Consider the following 27,078-nt stretch of genomic DNA (forward strand, 5'->3'; position numbering starts at 1 on the left):
TGAAGAGAGAGATAGTGATCCGTATGGTTGATATATGGACTTTTAAATCATTTGCCGTCTTTCTCATCCTTCACAACAGTAACAATCTTTGGGGTGTATTTGTCCAATTCAGCCTTGTCCTCCTCTGTTGGTGTCAAGCCGAGCGACTTCTCCAGTGGATCAGTCAACATGAGTCCTGCAGCACCCCATGCAATGACTGCAACACCGACGCCGAGCCGGGTTTTGGACGAGAGATTCTTGTAAGCCCTGAGTTGTTTTGTGAGTATACTGGTATATATATTGGATGAACAAAGATGAGTGAGTACGTACTTGAGCATGATGATTGACGAATAAGTGAGTAAGTTTAGAGGACGAGACGGTCTACATGACCTTGCTAGACGGGCCTACAAAGACTGACTTTAGACTGAGTGCTTTGAATATAACAGAAATGGTTGATATGCCACTTACTTATGGTGCAGGATTCGTTCGGTATGCGAGCTGGATGAAAATTAATTGAAGGTTGAGGCAGAACAGGATTCTAAGCGTGTGGTAGGGTCGGCAGTCGCTAAGCGGGTCTTGAGTTGAGAAGCTTGAGGCATTGATTCGCTCAACTCAACTCAGCTCTACTCTCTTCGCGTCTTGCAGTTTCATTCAATATCACTAATAGCAAGATTTCCTCTCCTTTATATGACGTTACTTAAAGTAAAGAACTGTGAAAACACCAAAAACTTCTGTCAGACCAACCATAACAATGACAGCAACCGGCAATGGAGTATCAGCGTCATCATCTCAGCCCCGCCTTGAGCAGTTGCCAGTCGAGCTCTTAGACAAGATTGCCGCCATTTTACCCTTGGAAGATTTCACAAACTTTCGACTATCTTCTCATCTAATTGCAGAATGCACAAAACCGCAGCTGGCATTGGCCCATTTCAACGGTGTGCCTTGGAGAACCGATGGCCAGCGTCTGCACAATCTGTCGCTTGAACCGAGTTGCGCAAGACGCATCCGCTCCGTCAAGTTCAATATGGCGCGCATGGACGAGGTAGAGGTTGATAACGCCATGGAAGATACCCTTGATGATGCGGATCTTGAGGCCAGATGGGGTCCTTATCGCGAAACACAAGATCTATTCTTAGGAGAAATCGAGTTACCGCTCGACCTAGTCATTCCTGCGTTGAAGAGGTTGCCAAATCTCGATACTGTGTCCCTAACATGGACAGAGTGCCCATGGGAAGGGCATCGTGATATCGAGGACACTTTTAACTCAGAAATGTCTATAGAATTGGCTGAGGGTGAGATATACAACACACAACAATCCGTCCTCGAGGTTCTGCTTCAGCGCAACACTCCCATGAAGAGCCTGACCTTACAGCCCTTCATGCATACGGATGTCAGCATACCGCCGGGCCTAGAGGCCAACATCCCAACAGTCTTGGGGTCGGTGACCCAACTGCACGTCGAGTTGAACTACAGCGTGCCTCATCTCTGGCCAAAGCGCTTCGACAACTTTATTTCATTCCTAACCAACCTGCGAGACCTCTGCGTCCATACGCACGCGGTAGAAAACCCGGCTCCCGACCTTGACTTCTTCATCACGAAAAGACTGGAGCATCTCGAAAAACTTGACCTATCCTACCTGCACTTCAACTTTGTCAACTTTGCTAGTCTGATCAAGAACCACGGCTCGACGCTCAAAGTGGTCAAACTCCAGACCTTGAGAGGCTGGTGCGACCCTTTCAACCCGGCCGAGCTTGACTGGGACATGATGTTCAGGCTTATGAGCGACAGGCTGGAGGTGCTACAGGAAATAGAAATCACTGGCAAGTTTAGTGACAACGTGGGCTGGCATCAGATGTTTTGGCGCGAGGACATGAAACATGTAATGGAGTTGCTTCGGAATTGGGGTGAGATGAGCCAGCCACTTGAGAAGTATATCTTGGAGGGAGGAGAATATCCCCAGCCAAGATGGAGCATATGATGAATTACCTACGGCATGAGATGGAGCTCTACTACAGTGTTATTTGACTTCATTCTTTTACTGGGATGTTTGCATGCATTTTGAACAAGTTGGAGGTAGGAATACCGTGCGATTGATATGGGAAGACCGTTTTGTAGTTATCAGTCTAATAAGTAATTTGCTTCTTATACCAGACTGTTCTGTAGCCCTGTTGATCTGCCGTCAAGTTCATACTCATAGCTGCCTTTTTGCCTCGAACTCTGTAGAGCATCATCGGAAATTTGGCATCGGATTATATACTAGAAGGACAAGCCACAGCTCAGTTGACTCTGACAACATAAGATATCCGATTGAACCTACTATTAGATTATGGCGGAAGGCATGGATGATGTATCGGCCTTGGCAGTAGCTTGTGTCTTGTTGGAAGAGAGGCCAGTCCCTCGGTCTAACAAATAACATAGAAGTAAGAGGCTCAGGAGGGAATACACAGGATATCATAATTGACAAATCTATGATTTTCAAGTTGATGAATGCTAAACCTGGAGAATGCAGCGAGCACGTCAATCAATCGCAATCTGAATTCTTACAAGTATCTTGCATACAGATTACATTACAGTGCAAGCAATACATGGCAGCAACGCCCATGACGCTAAACCCAAGGGTACAACGACTTCCGAGACAATAAAGAGAACAGGGACAGACCAAGGATAGTCATGCGAAAAGACCGTGTCTCTACTACTGTACGGATAGGGATAGCAAGTTACAGTGGCAAATCTGTTCGTATTTTGCTTTTTTAGTTGAATTTGTCTCAAACAGTGAACTTGTCTCAAAGACCCTCGGATGACCTCCGCGGTGGAGGCTTCGGGATACTTGATTTGTCCACGGTGCTCATATATCACATTTACGTGAAGAAAGCCATGATATTTGCACCAGAAAGAAAAGAGAATAAACGGCCGAGAGCTGGTTGGACCTAATTGCTTGAATGCACTCGACAAGAGTTATGTTCAAGTACGGGTGCTGCAAGCCCTGTTTCAAAAACCTTTCCCTTAAAGGAGGCATGAGAGGTCGCTGGAATGGTGTGGTACGGACTGGATTTCTAGGGAGAAGAGAGAGAGAGGGAGAGGAGACGAAAACTAGAGACAATTCGGGTTAAAGAAATGCAGACATAGTGCAATGCAATGCGAGACGAAGCGAAACGATGCGAGGCAAAACGAGGCTGGTTACACATGGTTCATAAGGCTTGCATGAAACTGTGAGACTATAATCTTTAAAGGGGATAAAAGAAGAAGAAGAAGAAGAAGAAGAAGAAGAAGAAGAAGAAGAACAAGGCTGGTAAATAAACTCTTGAAATGTGAGAAAATTAAAGAGGTGTGGTTCAGAGGGTACAAATAAATCAAAAGATAGATATTCCAGGTGCATGCCCAGAATAGAGTCCCTATCAAAAACGAGGACAACAAAGCTTTCGGACCGCTGCATGAAAGTCGTGCACACTACTAGATACATGCGTATACGTATGCATGGCGACTAAATGAATTGCTGTCCTAATAAAACGGTCATGCACGAAACAAATGAGAAGCTTGGTTAATTAATCACTAGCAAGCCTCGCCTACTAGCCCTCTGGAGAACGAAGATTCTGTAAAAAGAAAGTATATATGGCATGTCTAGCATAGAGTGTTATTAGGACCTGCAGCAGCAATGGATTCTATGTACAAATATCTTGCACTATGAGACATATTCTTTAACGTTCTGTCCTATGAAATGAAACAAAAGAAAGGAAACATTAATGACGTTGCAATTCTGCAACTCCTGAGTTGCTTATTTTAATGATAATAAAGCGTTGAGAAAACGCTCGGCGACATGTAAAATATAGTTTCTATTCATGGGATCCCTGCGTTTGGGTTGAGTTAGTCGCTGCAAGGAACCACGGAAGTTTCTTTTTCTTTGATCCACTTATTTAACTTGGAGGCATATTCGGATATTACGGTATTTCTGCCGGGCAAATTAGGTACTACAGATGGATGAATGATGTGCCTTGTTTACAATGTCAAAGCTATGGTGAATACTACAAACTGGTGGCATTAGATGATATGTATCTTGACGATAGTATCTATTTCGAATTTTGTCTAAATAAAACGGTTGATTGCTCGTATCATACCAAGAATGAATGAGCGACGAGATACAGATCGCAAGAGTGACATACCGACCGACCGACCAAGACCGTTGGATTGTTAATGGATCTCTCATAACTTGGTAGTCTAACTAATCTACATACTGTTAAACTAATCGACCCGCTTTTGCCATGCGTCGTCTAGTTGCGAGTGTTGGTTGATCATCATCAGGACCATTTTTCCCCATCTGGCCTTGACTCGATTCAGCACGATATTCTGGGGATCAACGTCCAGCATACAAGGCTAAGACTACCAGTGTTAAATTGAATAAGCTAGACAAGGCTTCTTAGTAGGAAAACGACCAAAAAAAAAGAGAGAAGACTTTTTTTTCCACATTCCTGAGTCAGGCACGCAGAGACAGAACCGGTAGTGTAGTACCAACGGTACTAGCTAGGCGTTTGAGTTTCTCTCTCTTTTCCTTTCTTTTTATAGTCGTTTCTTTTCGCTCGAGTCAACTGTAGCTTGACTGTTAGCCATTGGCTGGCTGATCAACTAACTAGTCGCCTTTGCCTGTCCGTCTGATATGTGACGGTTGCATATACTGTATTGAGCTTGGGTGGTTTCGGACATAATTACAACAATACTGAGACATGGAGGAATGCAGTTACAGTACATGGAGAATCCACAAGTCTTTTTATGTCTAACCGCCAATATCAACAGTCGCATCTCAGGATTGGTTTGCTCGTGGGCAGGGGTCGCGTGGCCAATAAAGAAGAGAGACAAAGATGGACAAGAAAGTCCAAGTCAGCACAGGATGAGGCAGAAAGACGTAGAGAAACAGACAAACTGACAGAAAAGAAAGACATGGCATGGGAATTGGCCCGCTCTCGCAACAAATTCCATATTTTTGGGTGAAAGGTGAAACCGTACCTATCTAGTAATGAACTTGAACATTTGACTACCTTTTATTAGTACCTAGGTATAGAACGAAGGGGGTATACAGTATATTACTTGAGCTGTATGGAATGGATGCCGACAAGAAGGATTCAAGGAGAATCACAGGAAACCCTTCAAGTACTTTCCCTCCCTCTTTTTATCTCGTTTCGTCTCCCTTGATCTCGAACTTTGAGGTTGCAATCGCAGTATTCATCCATCCTTTCCTTTCCTTTCTTCTAATCGTCCAACGGTCAACTTCTTTGCTTTACGATCTTGTTCTCAGATCTCGTCATTGACGTATCTTATTTTCTTTGTCTTTGTTTGTGCGATTTGATTATTATTTCATTGATCTTTTAGAGGAAGCGTGTTTCGACCTATATCATACAGAGGGTCGAGATAGACGGGCGGGCGATGACAGTCGACGCTGGGAGCACGAAGACAACGTTGCTCAAACAGGTACGAGTCTTTTCTCTTTCTTCCTATCTTGGTCGTCTCTCTTATTCTCTTTCCTTTTTTGGTCCTTTATGGCTTTGATCATGTGTATATTGATAGGGCTAAGTGGCTCTCTTCCCAACCTCCAGGAGCAATGTTCATAGCTGCTTCCACATCACCTCACATCAACTGCGGCAACGATCCTTGTCGATTGTATGCACATGCATGCATCTTTTGGGACGAGCTGACCAGCCTGATTAACGCTCACCTCTTGTACCACGGGCATGGCAAACGCATATGCAGATGCAATGCATGCGCAGGGCTGATTTATATTGATGATGCTAGTAGCTCTCTGTACTGTATTGTACTGTACCTTGTTTTAGTGCCAGCACAGTAGCGAACCGACCCTCCTCATGACGGCGCGAAAGAAGAAGCCGAGTATCAGCAGCATCGGAGGAGGCAACAAGAAGGAGAACATGAAGGGGAATGGACGCAGCAATGGTAGTGGAACTGGATGGAGTTTTGTACGATGGGGATCTACAAAGACAGCTTCAACCAACACATCTTCGAATCTGGTGAGTCCATCTCTCTATTACACTCTATACCAACCTACTTCAAATTCACGTGTTTCTTCACTTCCACTGTACATGTATGTACATCCACTCGCCTCGCTTCCCGACCCCCTCGTTTCTCTCCTCTCTTTGCCTTACCCAGGTTACGCACCGTAAACTGTAACTGGCAAAGCTGCACTGAACTTGCTTGGGCTTAGGCTTTAGGCCTGCTTAAGTTTAGTCCCTGACGGTTGGTGCCGTCATCAGCCAACCGACCCCCCCCCTGAAACGAGATGAGAGCGAGCGAAAGGAAAAAAATATGCAATCACCTGAAGAGAGTTTTTTTTCTGGTTGAATTTGAACTCAATCGTTAGAGAGAGCAATGAGAGAGGAAGCAATTGAAACAACAGCCCAATAAAATAACGACTTGAGAGAGAAGGCGTTAGTATTATAGTACTACGCAAACAGAATACTCTCCTACAGCTCAAAAAATGGGATAACAGTTTCAATTCAACTCCTCACTCTTTCTCATTCTTACTCTTACAAGCCCTGTCCTGGAATCTTACTCACACTCAATTTTGTCTTCTCTTGATCGGAGTCTCATCTTGACCACCACCCGGGGGAGGCTTGTTCAAAGCGGATCATCCCATCCCTTCCCATCCATCCTATACTGCTACCCTCTCTCGTATCCTTGCTTCCCATAGAACTCTCTTCTCCGGCCCTGCAAATGAAAAGAACACGACCTGCTACGGAGTTCCTAATTAATGGCTTAGAGGCCCACGTCACCCACCCACCCGCGCTGACAGGTCACCTCTTCCCATAATCCCTGGCTAACACCTCAATTTTTGCTTCCAGGGGTCCCCTTCAGCGCCTTGTACCGGTGCTGGAACCGCTAATACTAGCACCGACCCAGGTCCAAGCGGCGGCCAAATTCAAGGACAATCATATTACAACACCCACGTCCAAGGACAGTCCCAGTCCCAGTCCCAGTCCCAGGGACACGGGCACTACTTTCGTTCCCATCACCACCTCCATCAGCACGCCAAAACAAACTCAGCGCCTTCTCATGCTTCAATTGTCGCCTATAAGTCCGCCTTGAACAAGCCAGTCGTCACTGTCGTTCCTCTTTCCGACTCCAATTCTGTCTCTTCCGTATCCTCATCCACGTCCACAACATCCGACTCTTGTTCTTCTTCTACTTCTACTACAACTACTACGCCAACTTCCTCCTGTGGCTCGCCTACTACAACCGCTACCACCACCCCGGTCTCGTCTCCTTCCTCGTCTACCACCTCACCAACTTCGAGATCGACGCCAACATTCGCTACTCCTGTATCTGTATCGACTTCAAAATCAGGTTCCAAGAGGACCGTCCACTTTCGATCTGCAACTACAAGCATCTCTACCAGTTCAAACACCAATAACAGTAGCGCGCCCTTAATACCCATCCTCTCTGTCGTCCCTCCGCCTGGCCAAGACGGCGGCGACGGAGAGGCAAGAAGGCCCGCCATGCAGCGAGTCTCTGCCTTTCTCCCTTCATGGGACAAGAGGTCCTCCAACACAAGATCAGGCTTGTTTGGTTGGTCCTCAAATCGTTCCAGCGCCTCCATATCAGTCGCAAACCACAATTCATTATCCAGGATAAACACCACTGCAGCTAACGCCAATGGCCGAGTCCAAAGGGAAGCTTTCTGGCCTGCGACGCTCGACCTCGAATGCGAGAAGGCTGCCCGCATCCTCAAGTCATTTTCCAGTATGCTTGTCTCACTTTCCCGCCAGCATTGATCCTTGTGCTAACATGAAATCCCAGCCGATGGCTATCTCGTTCCCGCAGACGAGGAAGAGGACTCACACTCGACAGCAAGCGAACCGCGATCCCCAAAACGAGTCACCAAGAAAATCCCGAAGCGCGTGATCCAAAATGCCGCCGGAATCGCCATCTTCACTTGTATGCGAAGCGGTCTGTACATGACAGGTTCCGGCGGCTCCGGTATTCTCATCGCTCGAAAATCTGACGGAACGTGGTCGCCCCCATCCGGAATTATGTTACATACGCCCACTCTCAGCTTCATAATTGGCGTCGACGTTTACGATTGCGTTCTTGTTGTCAACAACCTTGCCGCTCTTGAGTCAATCACGAAACCTCGTGTCACACTTGGCGAAGATGTCGGTCTAGCCAGCGGTCCCCTGGTGTCTCTGGATTCAGATGAGTCGCACATCAAGTGGCAGGATATGGGTAACACCGTTTTGACCTACTTGAAATCGCGGGGTCAAAACCAGGCCGTCAACTTGAATGGCTGTATCCTGGCTGAGCGAGGAAACGAGAACGAGCGCTTCTATGCTAGCCAGGTCACGCAGATGGATATCCTGGCTGGCAATGTTGCCCGCGATGTGGAGGAAGTTGGGCCGCTTTCAGAGGTCATTAAGATGGCCGAGGGCAGGACAGACTATGATACTTCCGTAATCAACAAGATCGCTGCCGAGTGCGCACCAGGAGACGCCATGATAGCGACACCCAAGTCTTCGACCCCCGCCTCGCCCCGGACGGCCTTTGGAATTCCCAACCAAGATGATCCCGATCCGTTTGGTGTTTTGGCCCTTGAGATGGCTGGTTTAGAAATCAGGGAAGCAGGATCCCGATTGCGGCCTACGAGCAGCCAATTTGACTTCAACCCCGCACCTTCAAGCCCAGCCTACTCCAAATTCAACAGACAGAGTATAGATACATTCGTATCAAAGAGCAATCGCAACAGCTACATGTCGTCGCGAACGGTCAAGAGTCAAATGACGGATGCTGGAACCCAGACCGATGTAGGCACAACACCTGAGACATCACCCAGCCCAGGACAGAGCGAAGATGGCCATGATAGGAGTATCCGTCTGCAAATCCCCGAAGTCACAGAGGAAGAAGAAGAGGTTGATTACACAAAGGTCGATATGACCCCCATAAGGCAGTTCAGTGGGGCCCAATCTCCTCTCAGTACCACCAGCCACAGCAGCACAACGGCTGTGGAACCTGACACCCTCAAGGTCGAGCCCAGGGATGACACTGACAAGGCTTCGAGCAATTATGATAGCGACAAGGATGATAAGAGCAGCCGAAACGCCGATGACGAGGGTGACTCCGAGAGTGACGCTGGAGAGGAGGACGAGGAGGAACCTGTGGTGTTTGAGGTTGCTGCTGTGCAGCCGGCAAGAACCCAGGCTGTTGCATCCCGCATGGTCCACGCCAAGGGTAACATGGTCATCATTCCCAAGAGAGTCCCTCCCCCTCTGCCCATGAGGAACCCCGGTAGGGCATCCCGATCTAGTAAGAGCGAGATGGGCGATGTTTCAAGCCTTCGAAGCCCTCTGCGCAAGGAGGCCTTCACCGAAGAAGACCTTGCATCGGAGAATGAGAAAACCGACTCCGAGTCTTCGCCTTATCTTAAACCCAAGGAGTTCAAGGTTGAGAAGACCAAGATCGAGGCCAAGTCCGACGACGATAAATCATCCGAATCTGAGGTTGAGTTCTTCCTAGCGGAGGAGGCGAAAACCGAGGGTACCAAGGTTGAATCGAAGGACGCTCAGACATCTCCCAGAATTCCCCAGGAGGAGCGCCCAGACAGCCCCAGCACGTCTGACAAGAAGCACACTTCATCTGTGTATACTGGAGTGACTGAAGACCGATGGAGTGTCGACGGCACAACACTTACAACACCTACATCAGACCGACCTTTTTCTGTCATTGACGACATTACTGAAGACGAGACCCCCAGGAAGCCAGCAAAAGAAACTGAGCCAACTGAGATGAACGAGAAGCATGAAGAGCTAGAAAAGATGGCATCAAAAGAGACAACCCTCAACACGATCACGGTTGTATAATTGAGGGAGACACGACGATTTTTCACAGAGTAAATGGGATATGGCGTACAACCTGAGCTTATTCATGGGTAATCAATCACTTGACGGGGTTATTTTTTTGGGGGGGAGAGAGAAGTTTTTGCGCATTCTTGTCCATACTTTTGGTAAAAATGTACGTTATGATGGGTTTTTATGCACCAGGAGTTAATATCTGGCTCCTGGACGGCGTTTGATGGGATGGTCATGACCACTTTTTTATTATTGGTCTTTCTCGAGCAGCGCAGAGCTGATACTGGCTCGAGGTCCAAACTGATGCAAGGATGGAATGAGTATTGTCGATGTACGGGATGTGATGAGACGACAAAGGAGACGAGGCGAACGTTCAGACATGTGGATATAAAAAAAGGAAGGATCCTTGACTTGACTTGATAGCAAGCAAGTGATATCTGTACCTGGAGTTATTATTTGGAAGTCCTGGCCTCGGTTTAACAGTAGAGAGGCCAGACTATGACAAAGTATTATTCTTAATGCCATTGAATAGATCCAATGCAGAAGCAAATTGTCATTCATTTTGTGTTTCTTTATTCAATCGACGGTCTGAAAGGTGACGGGCGAGTGTTTGGTGTAGTTTGGGCTGGCACTGGCAATGCACTGGCAGACAGTTGACAGAATCGGTTGCTACCAAACTTCATACACCAGTAGTTCTAGATGAAATCATTTCAATATCTCCATCACGTCGCAACCAAATCAATCTTCTGTTTTATTTTCTGTCATTTTTGAAGTGTTCATGACTTTTGTATTTCACCAAAAATGGCCTCCCTAATAACCAAGACCGAGACCCCTACAAAGAAGCAACAAGACACTAGAGGTCACGTGCCATCTCCGACCGCTTCAGATGATGCTGCTACACCAGCCACACTAGTCGCGTCGTCGCCCCGGTACAAGCTACGGGCGCGCAAACCTCGAGAAGGCTCGCCAACGGCTACACCATCGCGACGCAACAACGGCCCTATAACGCCGTCACCATACGAATATCTCTACCACCAAAGCAACAACGCCACAGAAAGTGCAAGGAAATTTCGAAATCGCACAATGTCCAGCACCGCGGGCAAATGGCGCGAGGAGCAGGTCCTCATCATCTGCCCTGGCAGCCAGACTACCATGGCTCAGCTGGGATGCAGTGAGTTGACGCCTCCTGCGCGGCGCATGCCCACGAGGATGTTCAAGGAGGGCGACCAATGGGCTCCATACCACAAGACGAAGCGCACAACCATCGTTAATGGCGTGGAGGAGGACGAGTGGCTGGAGGATGTTGATGAGGATGAGGGAGCTGTGTATCCTATTCAAGGTAGCTATAGCCATTGAGAGGTCTGGTGAAGTGAGAGTATCCAATACTAACCGAGTCACGCATGCAGCTGGCCGCATTGTCAACATGAGCGCACTCCTCGCTTTCCTCGATCATGTCCACGGCCTGCTTACAACTACTTATCACAACACTCCCATCATGCTCATGGCTTCACCACAATGGACCCGTCCCGACTGCGAAACCATAGCCCGATACGTTTTCGAGAACACGAGGACACCTGCATTGTGCATAATTCACAGCGGAATCGCTACCCAGTACGGATTGAAGTGGCCCAATATGACCGTGGTGGACATTGGTTACGAGAAAGTCGACGTTACAGCAATTCACGACGGACGAGTCGTAAACCATATGGGTGTCAGCGCTACCGAAGCCGACGAAGAGATTAGTGGAGGTGAAGTCTTCACTCGAAGCTTGGCCAAGTTGCTACAAGACAAGGATTTCAACCGCGACATGGCCGAACAATTGAAGAAGAGCAACATCTGTGAGGTTCTTCCTTACAATCCCACTGAGGATAAATTGATGGAGCTTCCAAAGGAGAACACTTTTGGTGTACCAGTTGGTCAATCGTCCGCTACTGCAGAAGCAACCACAAAAGCCCCTGAAGCGCCCAAACTCACGGAGAATGGAGACGAAGAGGGCAATGGCAACGCCGAGGATGATGGTGTGCTGGACGTGGCGGCTATTGTTACGAGCGGCCAAACAAAGGAGTTTCTTGCCAAAAAGGAGAAGGAGAAGGAGAAGGAGAAGACCAAGGGCGGTAGAAAGAAGGGCGAAAAGGAGGCTGAGAATGCAGCCAAGGCCGCCCGCCTACCAAACTCGAAGAGAACACACAACACCTTTTCTTACGAAGAGATTATTCAAGAGGAGGTTCCCCCACCATCAAAGGAGAAGGAGACTGTAGAAAACCCCGCCAACGGTACAACAGAACCTCCCAAGCCCGAGGGCGAGACCAACGGCGCGCAACCTCCTCAAGGAGAGGGAGAGGCGACCGCCGCACCCACAACGGAGGAGCCAAAGCCTGAAGAGCCAAAGCCAGCGGACGCTCAAGAACCAACCCAGTCGATAGAGCCAAAGCCTGAAGCTGAGCCCAAGCCAGATGTCCAGCCCGTTCCTGAGACACCTGAGAAGCGACCGAAGCGCATTCGTCGAGATGTCGAGGTTGGCCTTGAGCGCTTCACCTTTGCCCAACGTCGTGAGATCGATCGCATTGTGAACGCTATCTACCGTACGGTCCAGGGCATTGATGACATGTACATGCGACCTGCCTGCTGGGACAACCTCGTCTTTGTCGGCAACGGTGCTCGTCTGCGCGGTCTCCGCGAGAACATTCTTCAGACCCTTAACGCTCGCCATCTCGTCTCCCCCTCCACCGCGACAATGTTCACATCAGAGCTACCCTCCAACATGGCCACGCCCACCGGCACGGGAGCCCAGACTCCCACTGGCTCTTTCACTGGCGCACCTCACCAGCTCTCTTCAAGCGGTGTGAACCCCTTGCTCCAGGCAGCTACTACGGCCGCTGCTGCTGGTAACACCGGCACTAACATGGTCGGCACACCGCAGCCTGCTGGATCTGAGGCTGGAGGACCTACCACGACTCACCATTTCCATAGTCAGACCCCAACCAGCATTAAGACTGCTGCGCTACCTACCTATCTGAGCGAGTGGACCAAGAACGGCTTCGAAGAGTCCATGTTCCTCGGTGCTCAAGTCGCCGCTCGTATCGCATTCTGTATACACTCCAACATGGATGCCCAGACCATCGAGGCTCAACGGCTCATGAGTTTGAGCAGAGTAGACTACAAGTAAGTTCTCACGTCATTTTCAAATCTATGATTGCCACTAACGGTGTTCCAAAAGTGAGTTCGGCCCCAAGGGCATTCGCACGCACTCTATGCTAGGCTAGAGAACCACGCCAAGCAGATATTTTTGTGTCATTATATAGGCTCTCGTTCACATTGTCCCCACTAAGCGGCGCTTTCTAATGAGGATTCGAGACAGGAGTTATTAAGGGGCCCCTAGCGAAATGGTAAAAAGAGGAAGATGCAAGATGAAATGAGCATGAGGGCGAGCAGAGCAGGCATAAGATAATACCATAGATTCGAATCAGTCTTGTATGAAAACTCACATTACCTACGTATCCAAATAATTGGCTGCTTGGAAGAACATAGTTTCTGCACAAACACAAGGTTTCGTGAAGGCATCCTCATAACAGTTCATGGCACCAACACAACGATCATCCCCCTTAAGTATGTCAATAGTTTGTACATTACACCTGTACTATTACTAGTGGTTTCTATTGCACCTCTCCACCACACAATCATTAACGCTTGAATTTCTCGTCAATCTCCCAGTTTTTCACATGCAAGAATCAGATTTCAAAAACAAATCCAAAAGTAAGTGCTTGACTCCATATATGCCGGGCGGTCTTTCAACTTCCATGCTATTAACCAGCAGCGTTACGAACTGCTGCCTCTTCAGCAGCCTTGTGCCAATCGGTTCGGAACAAGTATATATACTCAATCGATGCGACACTGCAATAATTAGTAAGGGTTATACCAATGAGACGCTTGTTTTAACATACGAGATAGTTCCACATGTAACTCCAATCCACAAGCCGTCCAACTTCCAATCAAGACCAAATGCCAAAGCAAGTGAGATGGGAAGTGAGAGGGCATAGTACGAGAGGATATTGGCGGGACCACCGATTGATTGTTTTCCAATACCTCGAAGCAAGCCGTGGGCTCCTGCTGCAAGACCGTCAAATACCTGCATGACTGACACGATAGGCATGACTGCTGCAACAAGTTCGATAACGTCTTCGTCCTTGGTGAACAATAGAGGTAGCTTATAGCGCAGAGTGGTGTAGAGAGTAAGGTTAAACATTCCGATGAGACAGGCGGCAGCAAAAGCCTGAATAACATTAGTAAATAAATTTGAAATTCTTTCCAAGTAAAACTTACCACAACACCCGTCTTCTTGGCTGGCTCAACAAGGCCAGCTCCAATGAGATTGGCAATGCGAGTCGAGGCGGCAATAGACATAGGGAATGGAATTTCATACGAGAGTGTCGTGATGGTGGTCACAACACTTTGCGCAGCCAGATATTCTGGACCGAATCGACTCGCCATCAACGTCAAGATTTCAAAGGCGAGCCATTCTGCCTCAACCATAATCATACCAGGTAGAGCAAGTCGAATCATAATCCACCAGTTGCTAAGAGCCCGTCGACTAAAGCCACCCCAGCACTGCCGACCATCGATAAAGCGAACATACAAGAAGAGGAATATAGGGAGGAGGTTGTTGCTGATGGCGACAGCTGCAGGAGCTCCAATAAAACCCCACTGCAACTTCCAGACTAAGAGCCAGCTCAGGAAGACATTGAAGGGCGCAACAATGAGGAGAACGTAGGTCGTGGCGCGGAACAAACCCTGGGCTTGTGTAAAACGCTTGCCACCTTCAAAAAGAATGAATCCTGGAATGCTGAAGATCATAACCCGAAGATACATGCCAGCCAGACGGGCTGATTCGGGCTCCGGAACAAGCGCTCTGATGACGCCTTCAGAAAACCAATAAAACACAGCAACCGGCACAGCAAGCACAAATAAGAAGCAAGTCATTCGCTGGAACTGCAATCCAACAAGATGCTTATGGCCAGATCCATAAGCTTGTGCACACAACGTATCAAGAGAAGTAGCAAGGCCCTGGAAAGGCGCCAGGCAAGTGATAGCCGCGGTCATATTGGCCACTGTACGGGTTAGCCTTCTTTCACCTCTGTTTTACCAATTGCTGATGAACTTACATGACACAGCACCTAGTTCGAGTTTACCAATTCGCCCAACGGCAAAGATACTGGTGACGTTAATCGAGTATTGCAAGAGGAAGGTGACGATGAGGGGCGCAGAATAGCTTGCGATAGTCTTCGCTTCACGTTGCCAGGTGGTCTTGATTCGATGCTCGGCCACCGCATGATCCCATGTTTCATTGAGATGCTCAGGCGATACAGCGTCAACTCGGGAACCCAAGAGAGGGTCTGCTTCGCTAGGAGGCTGCACTGAAACAACAGGCGCCTGTTCCTCGTCCTGTGGTATCTTCGTGCTAAAAAGACGTTGGTAGATACGAGAGAAGAAACCATCTTGCCGACGGTGCCCGTGCTTTGGCGGAAGAACATGGTTGTCCCGAAGAAGGCTGCGCTCAGCGTTACGAGACTGTTTCCTTTCTAAGGCCGTCAAACCTGGCTCATCATATATTTGAGGGTTCATTATCGGCCGTGAGCCTCCAAAAGCAACACCGCTGGGACGACGATACATGATTGGATCGCCTGGGAGATCAGATACAGAGACATCGTCGTCGATAGCACTATCATCATACTCCTCGTCCGAGCATGCGGCAATGTCTGCAGCCAGAGCAGCCTCAGCTAGAGGCGAGCCCACTCGCCATGAAGAAGATAACGCAGGATGCGCGCCAGAACCACGCGGAGTGCCGTATGGCGAAACTCCTGCTCCCCTTCCTATTGGATCCATATTCAACTCTCACAGCCACTTCAGCTGTAACTGTTTGCTAGGCAAATGGAGGCCCGAAAACTTCTGTATGATCACACGAAAAAAGACTTTGCTCAGAGTACAACAAGGCACGCCACTAGTTCAGCTTGCGGAGTGAGGAAAAGTTCGGTGGTATAATGCGATTAAGATGAGTTCAATTGTGCTGTTTACCCCAGCATGCACTGAGAGAAATGCGCAGATTGCGAGAGATTAGAGAGGAGCAAAAGAAGAGAAGTGATCGGAACAGAATGAGGAGGCTGTACTCTGTATAGGTATGAATAGTTGTAGTCAATCACTAGACCCGATTAAAAAGAGTCTTCGGCTGGACTTTTCAAGCTAGCGTTGACAAAGACCCGCCTTGTCGCGGCGAAAGGCGCCATTTGAAGGCCGGAAAGGCTACCCAATCCTTACCAGTGGAGTCTTACCAGTTCTGGTCAAAGACATGCAATTTTTCGAATCTTGGATGCACAATGTCATGATGGGTTTATCTCAGCCACTTAATAAGATGCGGGGGTGGATCGTCAACGAGGTCTTGTGGTTCGTTTCGTAATGCTTGGTTCGAGAAGAATGAGGCTCTTGTGCTAGACCCAAGACAAGCATCTTGTGTCAAACGATTGGTCGAGTCCCGCAGCCCTATCATGACTTCGAATGTCATGATCCCATCCATCAACCCCAAAACTGCCCCGCCCAGTCAGGCTCTGTATGTGACATTGAAGCGACCCAAGGTACCTCGTCGCTCGTGTAGCGTTGCAATGGAGTGTTGTACGGCATTCGTAATCCAACCACGGGAAGACTTTCTTCGTCTTCCTTTGAGTTTTGTGCGACTTCCGGCACATCTGTTTTGTAGGCACCTACCATGACCGAGCCTGGCTCGAGTAACTCTGGCCATATCAACACCCCAACCTCCCATGATGCGATACGCATCTCGCCTGTGGGACCAGCTGCTTCGCCCCAGGCCTGCTTCGAGATATTGGCCGATGTGAGAAGGCCCCAGTCTATGGATGACTTATTTGATCGAATATAGGTCTTGATATGTGGCGCTGCCCTCTTGCGGCCACTTTCATGCGAAGGACTGTTGGGAAGTTCTATAGATCGTTAACTGTGCCTTTAGACATAGACATAGATTGAACCCACTGGCGCCGTTAGACGAATCGTTGGCCCAATGATGAAAGATTGGGCGGAGATATTCCAATTGTTTTGCTTGTTGTGGTGATTGAATCTTTGTGTGTATAGAACCACCTGACGCATATCCATCCAGTGACCGTCGTATTTCATCTGCCGTAGGAAACACAACCTTGAACTTGGGCCGCCCGAGACCCGTATTCTTACAGCGACTCAAATGATCGAAAAGGGTCTTTTGTAGCCAATCATCTTTTGGCCCTAGTGTGGCGATTGAAGATACTTGCACGACAATATCTGAATCACCATGCTGATGACACGGGACATGCTGCAGGCATCTTTTCATAGCGGCCCAGCCCCAAGATGTTTCCGACATATCGTGCACATTATGCCTGCCCGGAACACTTGCGATGAGCGCGGCCTTGACAGTCGAGAAATCGTATTCTTCGAGCCTGTCGCTTAGAGGCTTGCAGATGATCTTGCGCTTGTCGTAAGACCTCAGGTAGTTTAGAAGATCGATTTTGAAGCGATCTCCACTACCGACATGGAAGTCATCTGGGGAGGACATAAGGCTTTGAATGTTTGACATTTTGGGAAGCAATGGAGATTTCCATACACCATTGGTCATGTTAGTCCAGTCTTTTGGGATCATGTTGGCGGTATGAATGATAATCTGGGCAGTGTCATCATGTCGAAATAAAATCATCATCTTCGAATGATGGGTCCCGAACATCTCGGGCATAGGAGCAACATGAATGTTGACATTCTTAAATTCTGCAGCTGCATTCTGATTTTAGTTAGCAAGTGGCCCATACGCGAGCATCGAGACGACGTGTTGTAGGCTCCGTCCACTTCCTGTTGGACTTACCTCCAACGCTATGCGGTTCTCATCTTCACGTTTCCAGAAGCCATGAACCAAATGAACATTGACAAGGTGGCGTGTGTCAGGATCAAATGCATTCATCAAAAAGGGGATGTCATGCAGGAAGTTGAACTCCCAACATTCTGAGATGAGGGGATCGCCTAATAAGTCCCGAAGGCTCACTGCATCCTTGTTCTCGTTTTCTGGGAGATCTTGAATCCATGTCAACTGCCAAGGAGATTGTATCGTAGCTGGTTTGCGGGCCCTCTTTCTTGGGGGGCTTATGGATCGCTGTAGTGATTCAGGTGCATGGGCTTTGAATTCCGTTGATCGCTGACGCTTGGCAGGACGATCCATTGTAGTAAACTGAGAGTCTGGTATTGTCGATAAAGTCTGTCGAGCTGATCTGGTCGAAAGGAAACTACCACGACAAAGTTGTGAGAATTCGAGACGGTGTTGAATTTATACTGTATCACACCAACAAATACCAGCTAAGAAGCTCGCGATGGACCGGAAAGTTGTTCGTGAAGCAAGAACCATGTGCGAGGTCGGGAAATAAATCTGGCCTGTGTATCTCGGAGATAATACCCTTGACTAGAGTGAAATTGACTGTATCAGAATCCTCAGCCCGTTTTTTTTTAACGAGTAGACAAAGATGATGGTTTGTGTAAAGTTATTTACTTCCATTTAGGCTTCCCTTCCTTTATTAGCTCCTCCCCTTGCCGTTGATCAACCTGCAAGTGGGACGCAACTTAAGGCAGGTACCACTGATAATCTATTGGCGAACTGGGAAACTTGGACATCAACACTTACAAATGTAAAATCGAACACGCATCGATGGAAAGCCACTGTATTTTTTTTGTGTGCCTCGATACATTAGTTAACTAATAATAAGCTCCCCTGAACGGGTATCTAAGCTTACCATCAGCTCACTTGGAGCAAAATCTCCCAAACCCAAGATAGGCAAGCGGCAAGCTCAAGTTCAGGTTCAGTGGAGGAAGTGGAGTGGCTGAGCAGGGTCCTCTCCTGTGGCGTCGAATTCCGATACAGAACGTGGTCTCGAAGTTGAATGCGCCTCCTGAATACTAAGTAAACTCTCTCTCTCTGTCTTCCTCTTTGTTCCATTTCCTCTATTCTCATTCTTGCCCCTCGTCATCGCCATCTACTTTCGCGCCTGGTGAGCGCGATTGTACGATTGTTTTCTGGTCATTCCCTCTTTTTCTTTTATGTATCTGGTATAACTTCAACCAACCTGAGCCTTGACCCCCAGACAATCGCCAGTGGCTAATCACTCTACCACCTAATCTGGCCCGATACTGCTTCTTTCTTGTCTCGCGTTTTTCTGCATAGTCTACCTTGTTCCTTGAGTCTCGGCAAATATTTGAATACGGATGTCCTGAACCGACCACTTCTTCAACCCTTCTGCGACTTATAAATCTTACACCTCCCCCGGCACTTCTAGCCCAGCATGCGTTTCTCTCCGCTTGCGACCCTCGCGGGGCTGTCTGCGTTTGTTCTGGCCGACGAGGTTAAGAATCCCGTGTCAGAGCCTTCAGTATTTAATGGGAAGACGGTGCCGCCATTGCTTGAGTTGACTCCCGCAAACTGGGAGGAACAGACAAAGAAGAACAAGTTCCTAATGGTTAAGCACTTCAGGTACGTTGCACTCGGAATAGGCCACAGTTGGTGTACTTACTAGATCTCAGCCCCTACTGTAAACACTGTACTAGGTTCGCACCGACTTTCCAAACTCTCTACGAATTCTACTATACCTCGAAGCCTCAAGTCGACGATCCGGAAGCCACGTTTACAAAGTATTACGACTTTGCTTTTGGCACTGTAAACTGTGTTGCCTACTATGACTTCTGTATGGAGCACGAAATTCAGTCATACCCGACTTCAATCCTCTACGAAGATGGCAAGGTGTTTGAGTCCTTACGCGGAATTAAGAATATGACAGTATTGACGACAACGATCGAAAAAGCGCTTGCCAAAACACATCCTGGCCGACCCGAACTCGTTGAATTACCCAACCCTGGTGACAAGGTCTTCCCTGCCCCAAAGACTGAAGAGAAGCCTGCAGAGTCTTCTGTTGAGAAAAAGGAGGCAGAGGCGCCCGTAAAGGCTGCGGTTGAAGCTGAGAAGCCCCTCGATATCGTTGCTGAAAAGGCTGCCGAGGAGCCAGCTGGTAAAACTGAAGGCAAATCTCTCGATGATGTCACCAAAATGCCCAAAGGCGAGGACAAGTCTGATAAAGCTGAGATAGTTGAGAAGACCGTTCAGGGTGAGAACAAGAACTCATTTGGCGCCGATTGGAAAGTTCCCAGCACCGGTCAGATGCTTAAGAAACCCAAAGCCCAAGATTCTACACCCAAGTACAACCTGGAGGGTATCAGCGCTCCTCTGACTCCCGAAAACTTTGATACCCTGGTTACGAACTCGAAGGATCCCTGGTTCATCAAGTTCTACGCACCTTGGTGTTCTCACTGCAAAGCTATGGCTCCTACATGGCAACAACTGGCCAAGAAAATGCAGGGCAAACTCAACATCGGCGAGGTCAACTGTGAAGCTGACCATAAGCTTTGCACCCAAATGGGTGTCAAGGCGTTCCCGACCATTTACTTTGTTAACGGCGCGGAAAAGGCCGAGTACAAGGGTCTTCGCGGGGTCGGTGACTTTGTTGCTTATGCCGAGGGGGCGCTTGAGGTTGCAGGTGGCGTTCTTGATGTTGATGCTGAGAGCTTCAAGGAGCTCGAAAAGACCGAGGAAGTCATGTTTGTTTACTTCTATGACCACGCCACTACAACCGAAGATTTTAAAGCACTAGACGCTCTACCACTTAACCTTATTGGACGAGGCAAGATCGTCAAAACAAGCGACCCCGAGCTATACAACCGATTCAAGATCACAACTTGGCCCAGGCTCTTAGTCTCCCGAGAGGGCCGTGCGACCTACTATACTCCCATCACACCCGACGAGATGAGAGATGTTGATTCGTTGGTTTCGTGGATGAAGTCCACATGGCTCCCTCTCGTTCCTGAAATGACTGCCATCAACGCCAAGCAGATCATGAACCACAAGCTGGTTGTGCTTGCCATTCTTAATCGTGATGATGAGGACCGTCTTCAAAACTCCATCTTGGAGCTTAAGAACGCTGCAAATGAGTGGGTGGATCGCCAGGTTCAGGAGCTTCAGCTCGAGCGTAAGAAGCTCCGAGATGCCAAGCAGATGAGAATTGAAGAGGCACAAAGCCGTGACGACCAACGCGGTCTTCGCAATGCCAAGGCTATCAAGATTGACATGGATTCTACCCGTCGTCAGGAGGTTGGTTTTGCCTGGGTTGATGGCATCTTTTGGCAGAGATGGATTGCTAGCACCTACAACATTGATGTGAGAGACGGTGAGCGTGTCATCATCAACGAAGAAGATGTAAGTTTCCGTAATTTCAATCGAGACTGGCCGTATACTGATAATTTGGCAGCGACACAAGTTTTGGGACACTACTCCTACCGGCAACCAGATCATGGTCAGCCATACCTCGATCATGGACACCCTTGACAAGATCGTCTACGGCCCCAACCCAATTTCTCCCAAGTACACCATTAGCTCTTTCGCCAAGTTTTTCTTTGACATCAAGATGAACTTTGTCGACCACCCATTCTTGTCCATTGCCTTTGTCTTTGCTGTTGGTTTTGGCCTCTACTCTTGGTTCCGTAACCGCACTCGACGATCTCGCGGCACTTTCTTCCGGGACGATAACATGGGTCTCAAGGATGGACTCCTGGGTCAGAATAGCAACGCCAAGTCCGATTAAAAGAATCGATTCTTGTAAGAGCGGAGTCGTGTCACTCACTACTAAAAAGATCAACTATAAAGGGGTTTCTGGGACGGGTCGCATTAGGATGTTTTGGTCAAGTGTTGTTGAATTGCGGAGTTCTGGTTTGATAACTATTGCTTTGAATTTGTTGCCGCTGTATAGTAGATCAGTTACAGTGAGAATGTCATTTGCATTTGTGTGTTGTTTGTCCGTGTATCAATCGAAAGCCATATCAGTACAGTTGAGTCCTCTACACAATTGCTTTATTTTGGCTTCTGTCTTAACTGAAAGCAGTAATGGTTCACGGCGGGGCAAATCTTCTACGGCCAAAACATACAATGAGGAGAGTTATGCTATTTTGCATATTCGTTTACCTGTACTTAAACCTGACTATCAAAAAGGACCTCGATGTATTCCCTCACCCAAGCAATCAATACCTTGATATGTAACTTGAATTAAGTGTAAAGCACATCCGTGAGACTGTTGAGCGCCAAACCTTCCTTTGCAATATCTCCAGCATCGACCAAGAAATCAAGAGGCATTTCAACAAGCGTGCCGCGAATGCGCGAAAGCCATTGCTTCACTTCTTGTACACCACCAGGGAACTCGGACTGTACGATATGGCCGTACTCGACCTTGCCCTTCTTCATCTCCGCCTTAACATCCTGGTCCTTCTTGCCCGGGATGATAAAGTACTGAGTGAAGAAGGAGTCGTAGTCCTTCCACGTCCTAACCTTGTTAGTGGGAACAGGGTGGAATGCCCGGTCGAATGTCTCGGTATTGACGCGAGCTGTATTGGTCCAGAGACGGTGGAAGTCTGGATGCAGAGGATCACGGACGAGGAGATCGGCCGGGGAACCCCAGTCGTAGCTGTTGGGGTCGCGATCAACAGGCGTCCAGTTTTGATCAGGCTGGTCCCAGCGCTGGTTGGGGATGAGGCCGAGATGCTTGCGGAAGAGGTATCGACGCAGGGAAGCGGCGAAGCGAGAGGCTGTGTACGGACGTCCATTCATATAAGACTCGCAAGGAGTGGGATCCTCGATAACGACGGCGATTTCAGAGTCATGGTCTCCGAGCTGGGAACGATCGTTCAAGTTGGCTGAACCACAGATTACAAGGCGGTCGTCGACGATGAGCAATTTGCTGTGAATGTACAACTCCTCGGAAACAAAAGCGTTGATTTCATCTTCGGGGTTACCTTCCCAGCGAAGATCGGTGACTCGAGGGCCTTGGTCCATGTAGCAAGCACTGATGGTATCAAGAGTGCGGTCCGCCACTTGGTTTGCCCCTTGCTGATATTGCTGGTAAGATTGTTGCTGAGGTCTCTTGTCGTGGCCTGAAGAGCCAGAGTAGCGTCCTTGTCCTTGATGTTCCTGACTCTGCGGTCGGTCGTAGTCAGAACGACCTCCTTGGCTTTGCTGCGAGTAACCACCTTGATACTCATCACGTCCACCGTAGCCCTGTTGCGAGTAGCCTCCTTGTGGCCTTGCGAAACGAGGATCGGCTCCAGGGTGGCCATAAGGATCAGGCTGAGGCTGTCTTCCATAATTGCCCCCTCTCTTTTCATCATCGCTGTCATCATCGCGTCTGTTGTACTTGGACTCGGAGTCATGTTGAGAATAACCTCCTTGTCTTGCAAAGCGTGGGTCAGCTCGTGGATGCCCGTAAGGATCCCTCTGAGGTTGGCCATAGTTATCACGACGTCGGTCATCATCACCATCGCTGCCTCGCCTGTTTCCTCCACGGTTGTAATCTCCTCGTCGGTCATCATCGCTATCGCTGCCTCTCCTGTTGCCTCCACGGTAGCCAGATTGTCCTCCACGGTTGTAATCTCCCCGGCGATCATCATCGCTATCACTACCGCGTCTGCCGTACCTGGAGTCCGAGTGTCCTCCGCGGTGATCGTCGTCCTGTCTTCTACTGCCACCGTAACCACGTTGAGATTCCTGGTGGTACTCGTCTCGCTCAGAACGGCCTCCGTACTCTCGGCTTTGGTATCCGCCACCTTGGCGAGGACTAGAGAAATCGCCGCGACTCCCTTGGTATTCCTCATGCGCCGCCCTTTCAGAGCTATGGTCTGGGTAACCGCCCAGTTCACGATCTTTCTGCTTTCGAGCATCTTCATAAGAGACGCCAGTGCGGGCTTCTGCTTCGGCCATTGTCCTTGAAGTATTGATGCGATCAAAATTGCGAAGGTTGTAGAAGCCGATGTATCTGCTAGGATCACGGATGCCCGCCTTAAGAAGCTTCTCAATGATACTGTAGCCACCACGGTTGATAGAGTCATACTGGAACTCCATAATAGCTCGGGTTCCTAAAGCGCCGTCGTCGTGAAGATCACCAGCGAATGCTGGGACTGCGGGCATAAGAACCCAGACGTGAAATGGCTGGCCTTCATGATCGGCACGAATGATGCGGTCTACCAATGCAGCACCGATCTTGTTCTTAACAACCCTTTGCTTCTCGTCGGTAGCAGTAATGAAGAACTGGACTATCAGTAAAAGTTTTTCAAAGGAAGGGTTAACATACCTGATTCTCAATGTAAATGAAATACTTGGCATCGTTGATCGACTGGATGTAGGCAGTTTGGATAGAACGCTCAATCGGATGGCCGGATGACCACTCAGCACAGCTATATCATGTTATTGGCTGCGGAAAACCTGGGAGTGAGATAATGTACCTTCGAATCATTTGAATGTGAGGCATATTGCCACCTCGAGAGCCGTGTTCGCGGTCACTGTGTCGTGGAGCATCATGTTCTCCAAATGACCTGAGTCTGTTCATACCGCGGCTGAATTGCTTAGTCAAACCACCCAAGTGGTCATCTTCACCTCTGGATCGTCTATCTCCACCACCAGAAGGACCTCGTGGAGGAAGTTCGAGTGCATGATACTTTCCAGGGTTCTTCTTTTTGTACTTGTCTTTGAAGATAAAGTTCCTGTTCACAGTTAGTTATTATTGAGCTTGGCGATACGTTACGACTTCTCACCATCGATCAACAAAGTGGTCAACCATGTCACGAGTGATGGGGCCATTCATGCTTAGAGTGACATCCGACCAACCCATACGTGAGCTTTTAGTACGATCAACTACGACATATTAGCTGTCATTCTTATCAAATAGCGAAAGCTGTGAGAAGAATTGACTTACGCTGGTTCTGATCCCAATCCTTCACATTGGCGAAATCATACACCCTGAGAGAAATTTAGCAAACTGCATTATTGTCTCGTAGTTCAACGTACCTAGCATTATTGTAGTCTTGTCCTGGGAAGATGATTTCATCCAGGTTACCCGGGTGGGCGTCAGCAATGGGGTGGCCTGTTCAAGTTTGTCAGTATGAACCACGAATATCGGAAGACCAACTTACTGCTTGTATCCCATCTACCAAAGCCTAATATTGATCTCGTTAGCATAAATTCATATTAGCAAACAGGGCTGGTTCATACACATATCCAGTCCTCCCATAAACCCTATCTTTCCGTTGTCGATGACCAGGAGCTTCTCGTGGTGCGCCCAATACAGCACAACATCGCCAGCAGTACCGTAAACAGACTTGAGAGCATCTCCTGAAGCCTTGAACAAGTCGAAACTAGTCAGGGCTTTTACTGACTTGCCCAATTCGCGTTGGAAGTCGTAGCCTGTGGGATAGTGATCCGGATGTCTGAAGACGCGAATGTTCTCATGAAGTGCCTCAAGAGCAGTCCTCGTATGAGAGCTGTCTAACGTCAAGGCAGCGCTCACTTCCTTATACACGATGATATAGATTTTCACGCCTCGTTCTGCGGCGGCCTTCAGCATGCGATCCAGACGGTATTGTTCGTTTTTGGCTGGGGGACGACGAAGATACAACTCAGGACTCAACCACCAATCAAGGATGTAGATGCTTTCTTGGGCCTCTTTAAACGATAATAATGTTAGATATAGCCATAAATAATTTGGGTTGTTGCTGAAACTTACGTTCGATAGCCTGGGAGACAGCCCAGAAGTACGAGGCACCATCAACATACCACTTCACATTTCCCGTAGACTCCCCGGCAAATGAACGGTAGCGATTAATAGCTTGTTGTCTCTGAAGGTACTGGGCGGCAGCGTCGTGTGAGCTGTCTTGGTTAGGCTTGTCCTCTTCTTGTGGGCGACCACTGCTCTCGGGCCTGTTGTAGCCTCCCTGGGACTGGCTTTGGTTTCCGTAGCCGCCGTGAGATTGCCCATATTGGCTCTGGCTTTGTGAATAACCGTGGCCTTGTGGTTCGTTGTAGCCTTGAGATTGACCATACGACTGACCACCGCCGTACTGGCCTTGGCCTCCGTAGCTGGACTGTCCATATGACTGCTGGGTCTGTCCTCCATAGCTGGACTGTCCATAAGATTGCTGGCTTTGCCCCCCATGAGACTGGGATTGAGAATGCTGCTGCTGCTGCTGCTCATCATCGTCATCGTCTTTTTTCAGAGCATTCTCAACATGCTCGCCGATCTTTTTGAAGAAATCCATGTTCTCAACGTGTCCAAGACCTCGGCGGTGAGATACAGGGTAGGAAGAGTAAGAACAGGAATCAAAATGCTCTTATGAATAATAGACAAAGTATATGTTAGAATAAGCTAGCTTGAGCCAAGAAGCAAGTGGATTTAAGCAAGAAAAGAATGGAGTTGGGTTGTCACTCAGTGATACTGACAAGCTGACGCCATGAGCATGAGAGAGCTAAGCTTGGAAGCTCTGGTCTGAAGTGGGGGAGAGGAGGGGAGCTGAATCAGAATGATGACGATTTGGTCTCGGAATGGGCGTAAAGTGGACAGCCAATAGATAATCACTGAAGCTTTGGTATCCGTACTTTTGGCCAGAGCCAGACTTCCATGATTCGTTGTCTATGCAGTGATCTATAAATACACGTGATTGGACACAAAGAGCAAGCATCTCGTGCCATTCATTGGAACATTGATTAAGAGTTGCGGGGTTACAAGGACAACTCCATATACTACGTAGACAGTTGTATCAAGACAACCACTGAGGACAAGAGCAACTATTCACTTTTAGTTCATGTACAACAATGGGTTACTGAATAAGAGTTTCTAATTATAACTACTTATTACTAACTGTTGGCATCTTGGTGTATCTGCCATATCGTATTGACGGCTCATGGTCGAAGCATTAGGACGCTCTACCTTCCGAAACCCCACGCTCTCTGAGCCTCCTCCAATTCCTCTTCCTCCTTCTTCTTGATACAAGAGTTGCATTTATCACTGCTTTCCCAGGCTGTGGTTGTCAGTATATCAAGGTTAGGATGGCAGACGCCATTTTCTGCCATGCCGGAGCAGGGTATCTTAGCACCCCAAGACCTTTCAAGTATTGCATGACATTCCATGCATTTCGTGATGGTGCAGGTAGTAGTACACATATTGACGATTTTCAATGTTGCATATAGTTGGAAGTTCGCTTGTTATAGTATAATGTTCTGTATGATGAAATTTCCAAGTTTGTAATATCTTCCGAAATATATAGTTATAGGGATACCGTGATTAAGTGACCCAAGAGTCAAATCGAGTCAACTTACTATCAACTATCGAACGAATAC

At 48.3% G+C, this 27,078-nt stretch overlaps 7 protein-coding genes across 7 annotated transcripts; 4 read left to right on the forward strand and 3 right to left on the reverse strand.

Annotated features, from left to right (window-relative positions):
- Positions 1-47: 47 nt before the first annotated feature.
- Positions 48-317, reverse strand: EDB82DRAFT_530125 (uncharacterized protein; the record flags this gene model as incomplete). Its single annotated transcript, XM_025738679.1, has 2 exons — positions 48-246; positions 310-317. The coding sequence occupies 2 exons, from the start codon at positions 315-317 to the stop codon at positions 48-50; spliced, it is 207 nt and encodes a 68-aa protein (XP_025593416.1).
- A 192-nt stretch (positions 318-509) lies between these two features.
- Positions 510-2,082, forward strand: EDB82DRAFT_331421 (uncharacterized protein). Its single transcript, XM_025738680.2, has one exon. The coding sequence runs from the start codon at positions 731-733 to the stop codon at positions 1,955-1,957; it is 1,227 nt and encodes a 408-aa protein (XP_025593417.1). The 5' UTR covers positions 510-730; the 3' UTR covers positions 1,958-2,082.
- A 3,743-nt stretch (positions 2,083-5,825) lies between these two features.
- EDB82DRAFT_530127 (uncharacterized protein) lies at positions 5,826-9,827 on the forward strand (the record flags this gene model as incomplete). The annotated part of the gene is made up of 3 exons (XM_025738681.2): positions 5,826-5,987; positions 6,819-7,716; positions 7,774-9,827. 3 exons carry the CDS (start codon positions 5,826-5,828, stop codon positions 9,825-9,827), a joined length of 3,114 nt encoding a protein of 1,037 aa, XP_025593418.2.
- A 789-nt stretch (positions 9,828-10,616) lies between these two features.
- EDB82DRAFT_562168 (uncharacterized protein) lies at positions 10,617-13,401 on the forward strand (the record flags this gene model as incomplete). The annotated part of the gene is made up of 3 exons (XM_025738682.2): positions 10,617-11,154; positions 11,222-12,977; positions 13,033-13,401. The coding sequence occupies 3 exons, from the start codon at positions 10,617-10,619 to the stop codon at positions 13,076-13,078; spliced, it is 2,340 nt and encodes a 779-aa protein (XP_025593419.1). The 3' UTR covers positions 13,079-13,401.
- A 217-nt stretch (positions 13,402-13,618) lies between these two features.
- On the reverse strand, positions 13,619-18,051 carry EDB82DRAFT_548428 (tyrosyl-DNA phosphodiesterase-domain-containing protein; the record flags this gene model as incomplete). The annotated part of the gene is made up of 7 exons (XM_025738683.2): positions 13,619-13,706; positions 13,757-14,085; positions 14,136-14,920; positions 14,975-15,701; positions 16,569-16,798; positions 16,848-17,619; positions 17,701-18,051. The coding sequence occupies 7 exons, from the start codon at positions 18,049-18,051 to the stop codon at positions 13,619-13,621; spliced, it is 3,282 nt and encodes a 1,093-aa protein (XP_025593420.2).
- Positions 18,052-19,162: 1,111 nt separating this feature from the next.
- Positions 19,163-21,959, forward strand: EDB82DRAFT_562182 (thioredoxin-like protein; the record flags this gene model as incomplete). Its single annotated transcript, XM_025738685.2, has 3 exons — positions 19,163-19,350; positions 19,401-21,123; positions 21,176-21,959. 3 exons carry the CDS (start codon positions 19,163-19,165, stop codon positions 21,506-21,508), a joined length of 2,244 nt encoding a protein of 747 aa, XP_025593422.1. The 3' UTR covers positions 21,509-21,959.
- EDB82DRAFT_515873 (uncharacterized protein) lies at positions 21,756-26,317 on the reverse strand. Its single transcript, XM_025738687.2, has 9 exons — positions 25,469-26,317; positions 24,958-25,407; positions 24,879-24,902; positions 24,754-24,829; positions 24,662-24,705; positions 24,501-24,600; positions 24,192-24,449; positions 24,041-24,143; positions 21,756-23,997 (listed from the first exon to the last, which is right to left on the reverse strand). The coding sequence occupies exons 1-9, from the start codon at positions 25,998-26,000 to the stop codon at positions 21,967-21,969; spliced, it is 3,618 nt and encodes a 1,205-aa protein (XP_025593423.2). The 5' UTR covers positions 26,001-26,317; the 3' UTR covers positions 21,756-21,966.
- Between the last annotated feature and the right edge of the window lie 761 nt (positions 26,318-27,078).

This window comes from Fusarium venenatum (assembly GCF_020744135.1).
Source record: "Fusarium venenatum strain MPI-CAGE-CH-0201 chromosome Unknown EDB82scaffold_4, whole genome shotgun sequence".
In the NCBI taxonomy this organism is placed as follows: Eukaryota; Fungi; Ascomycota; class Sordariomycetes; order Hypocreales; family Nectriaceae; genus Fusarium; species Fusarium venenatum.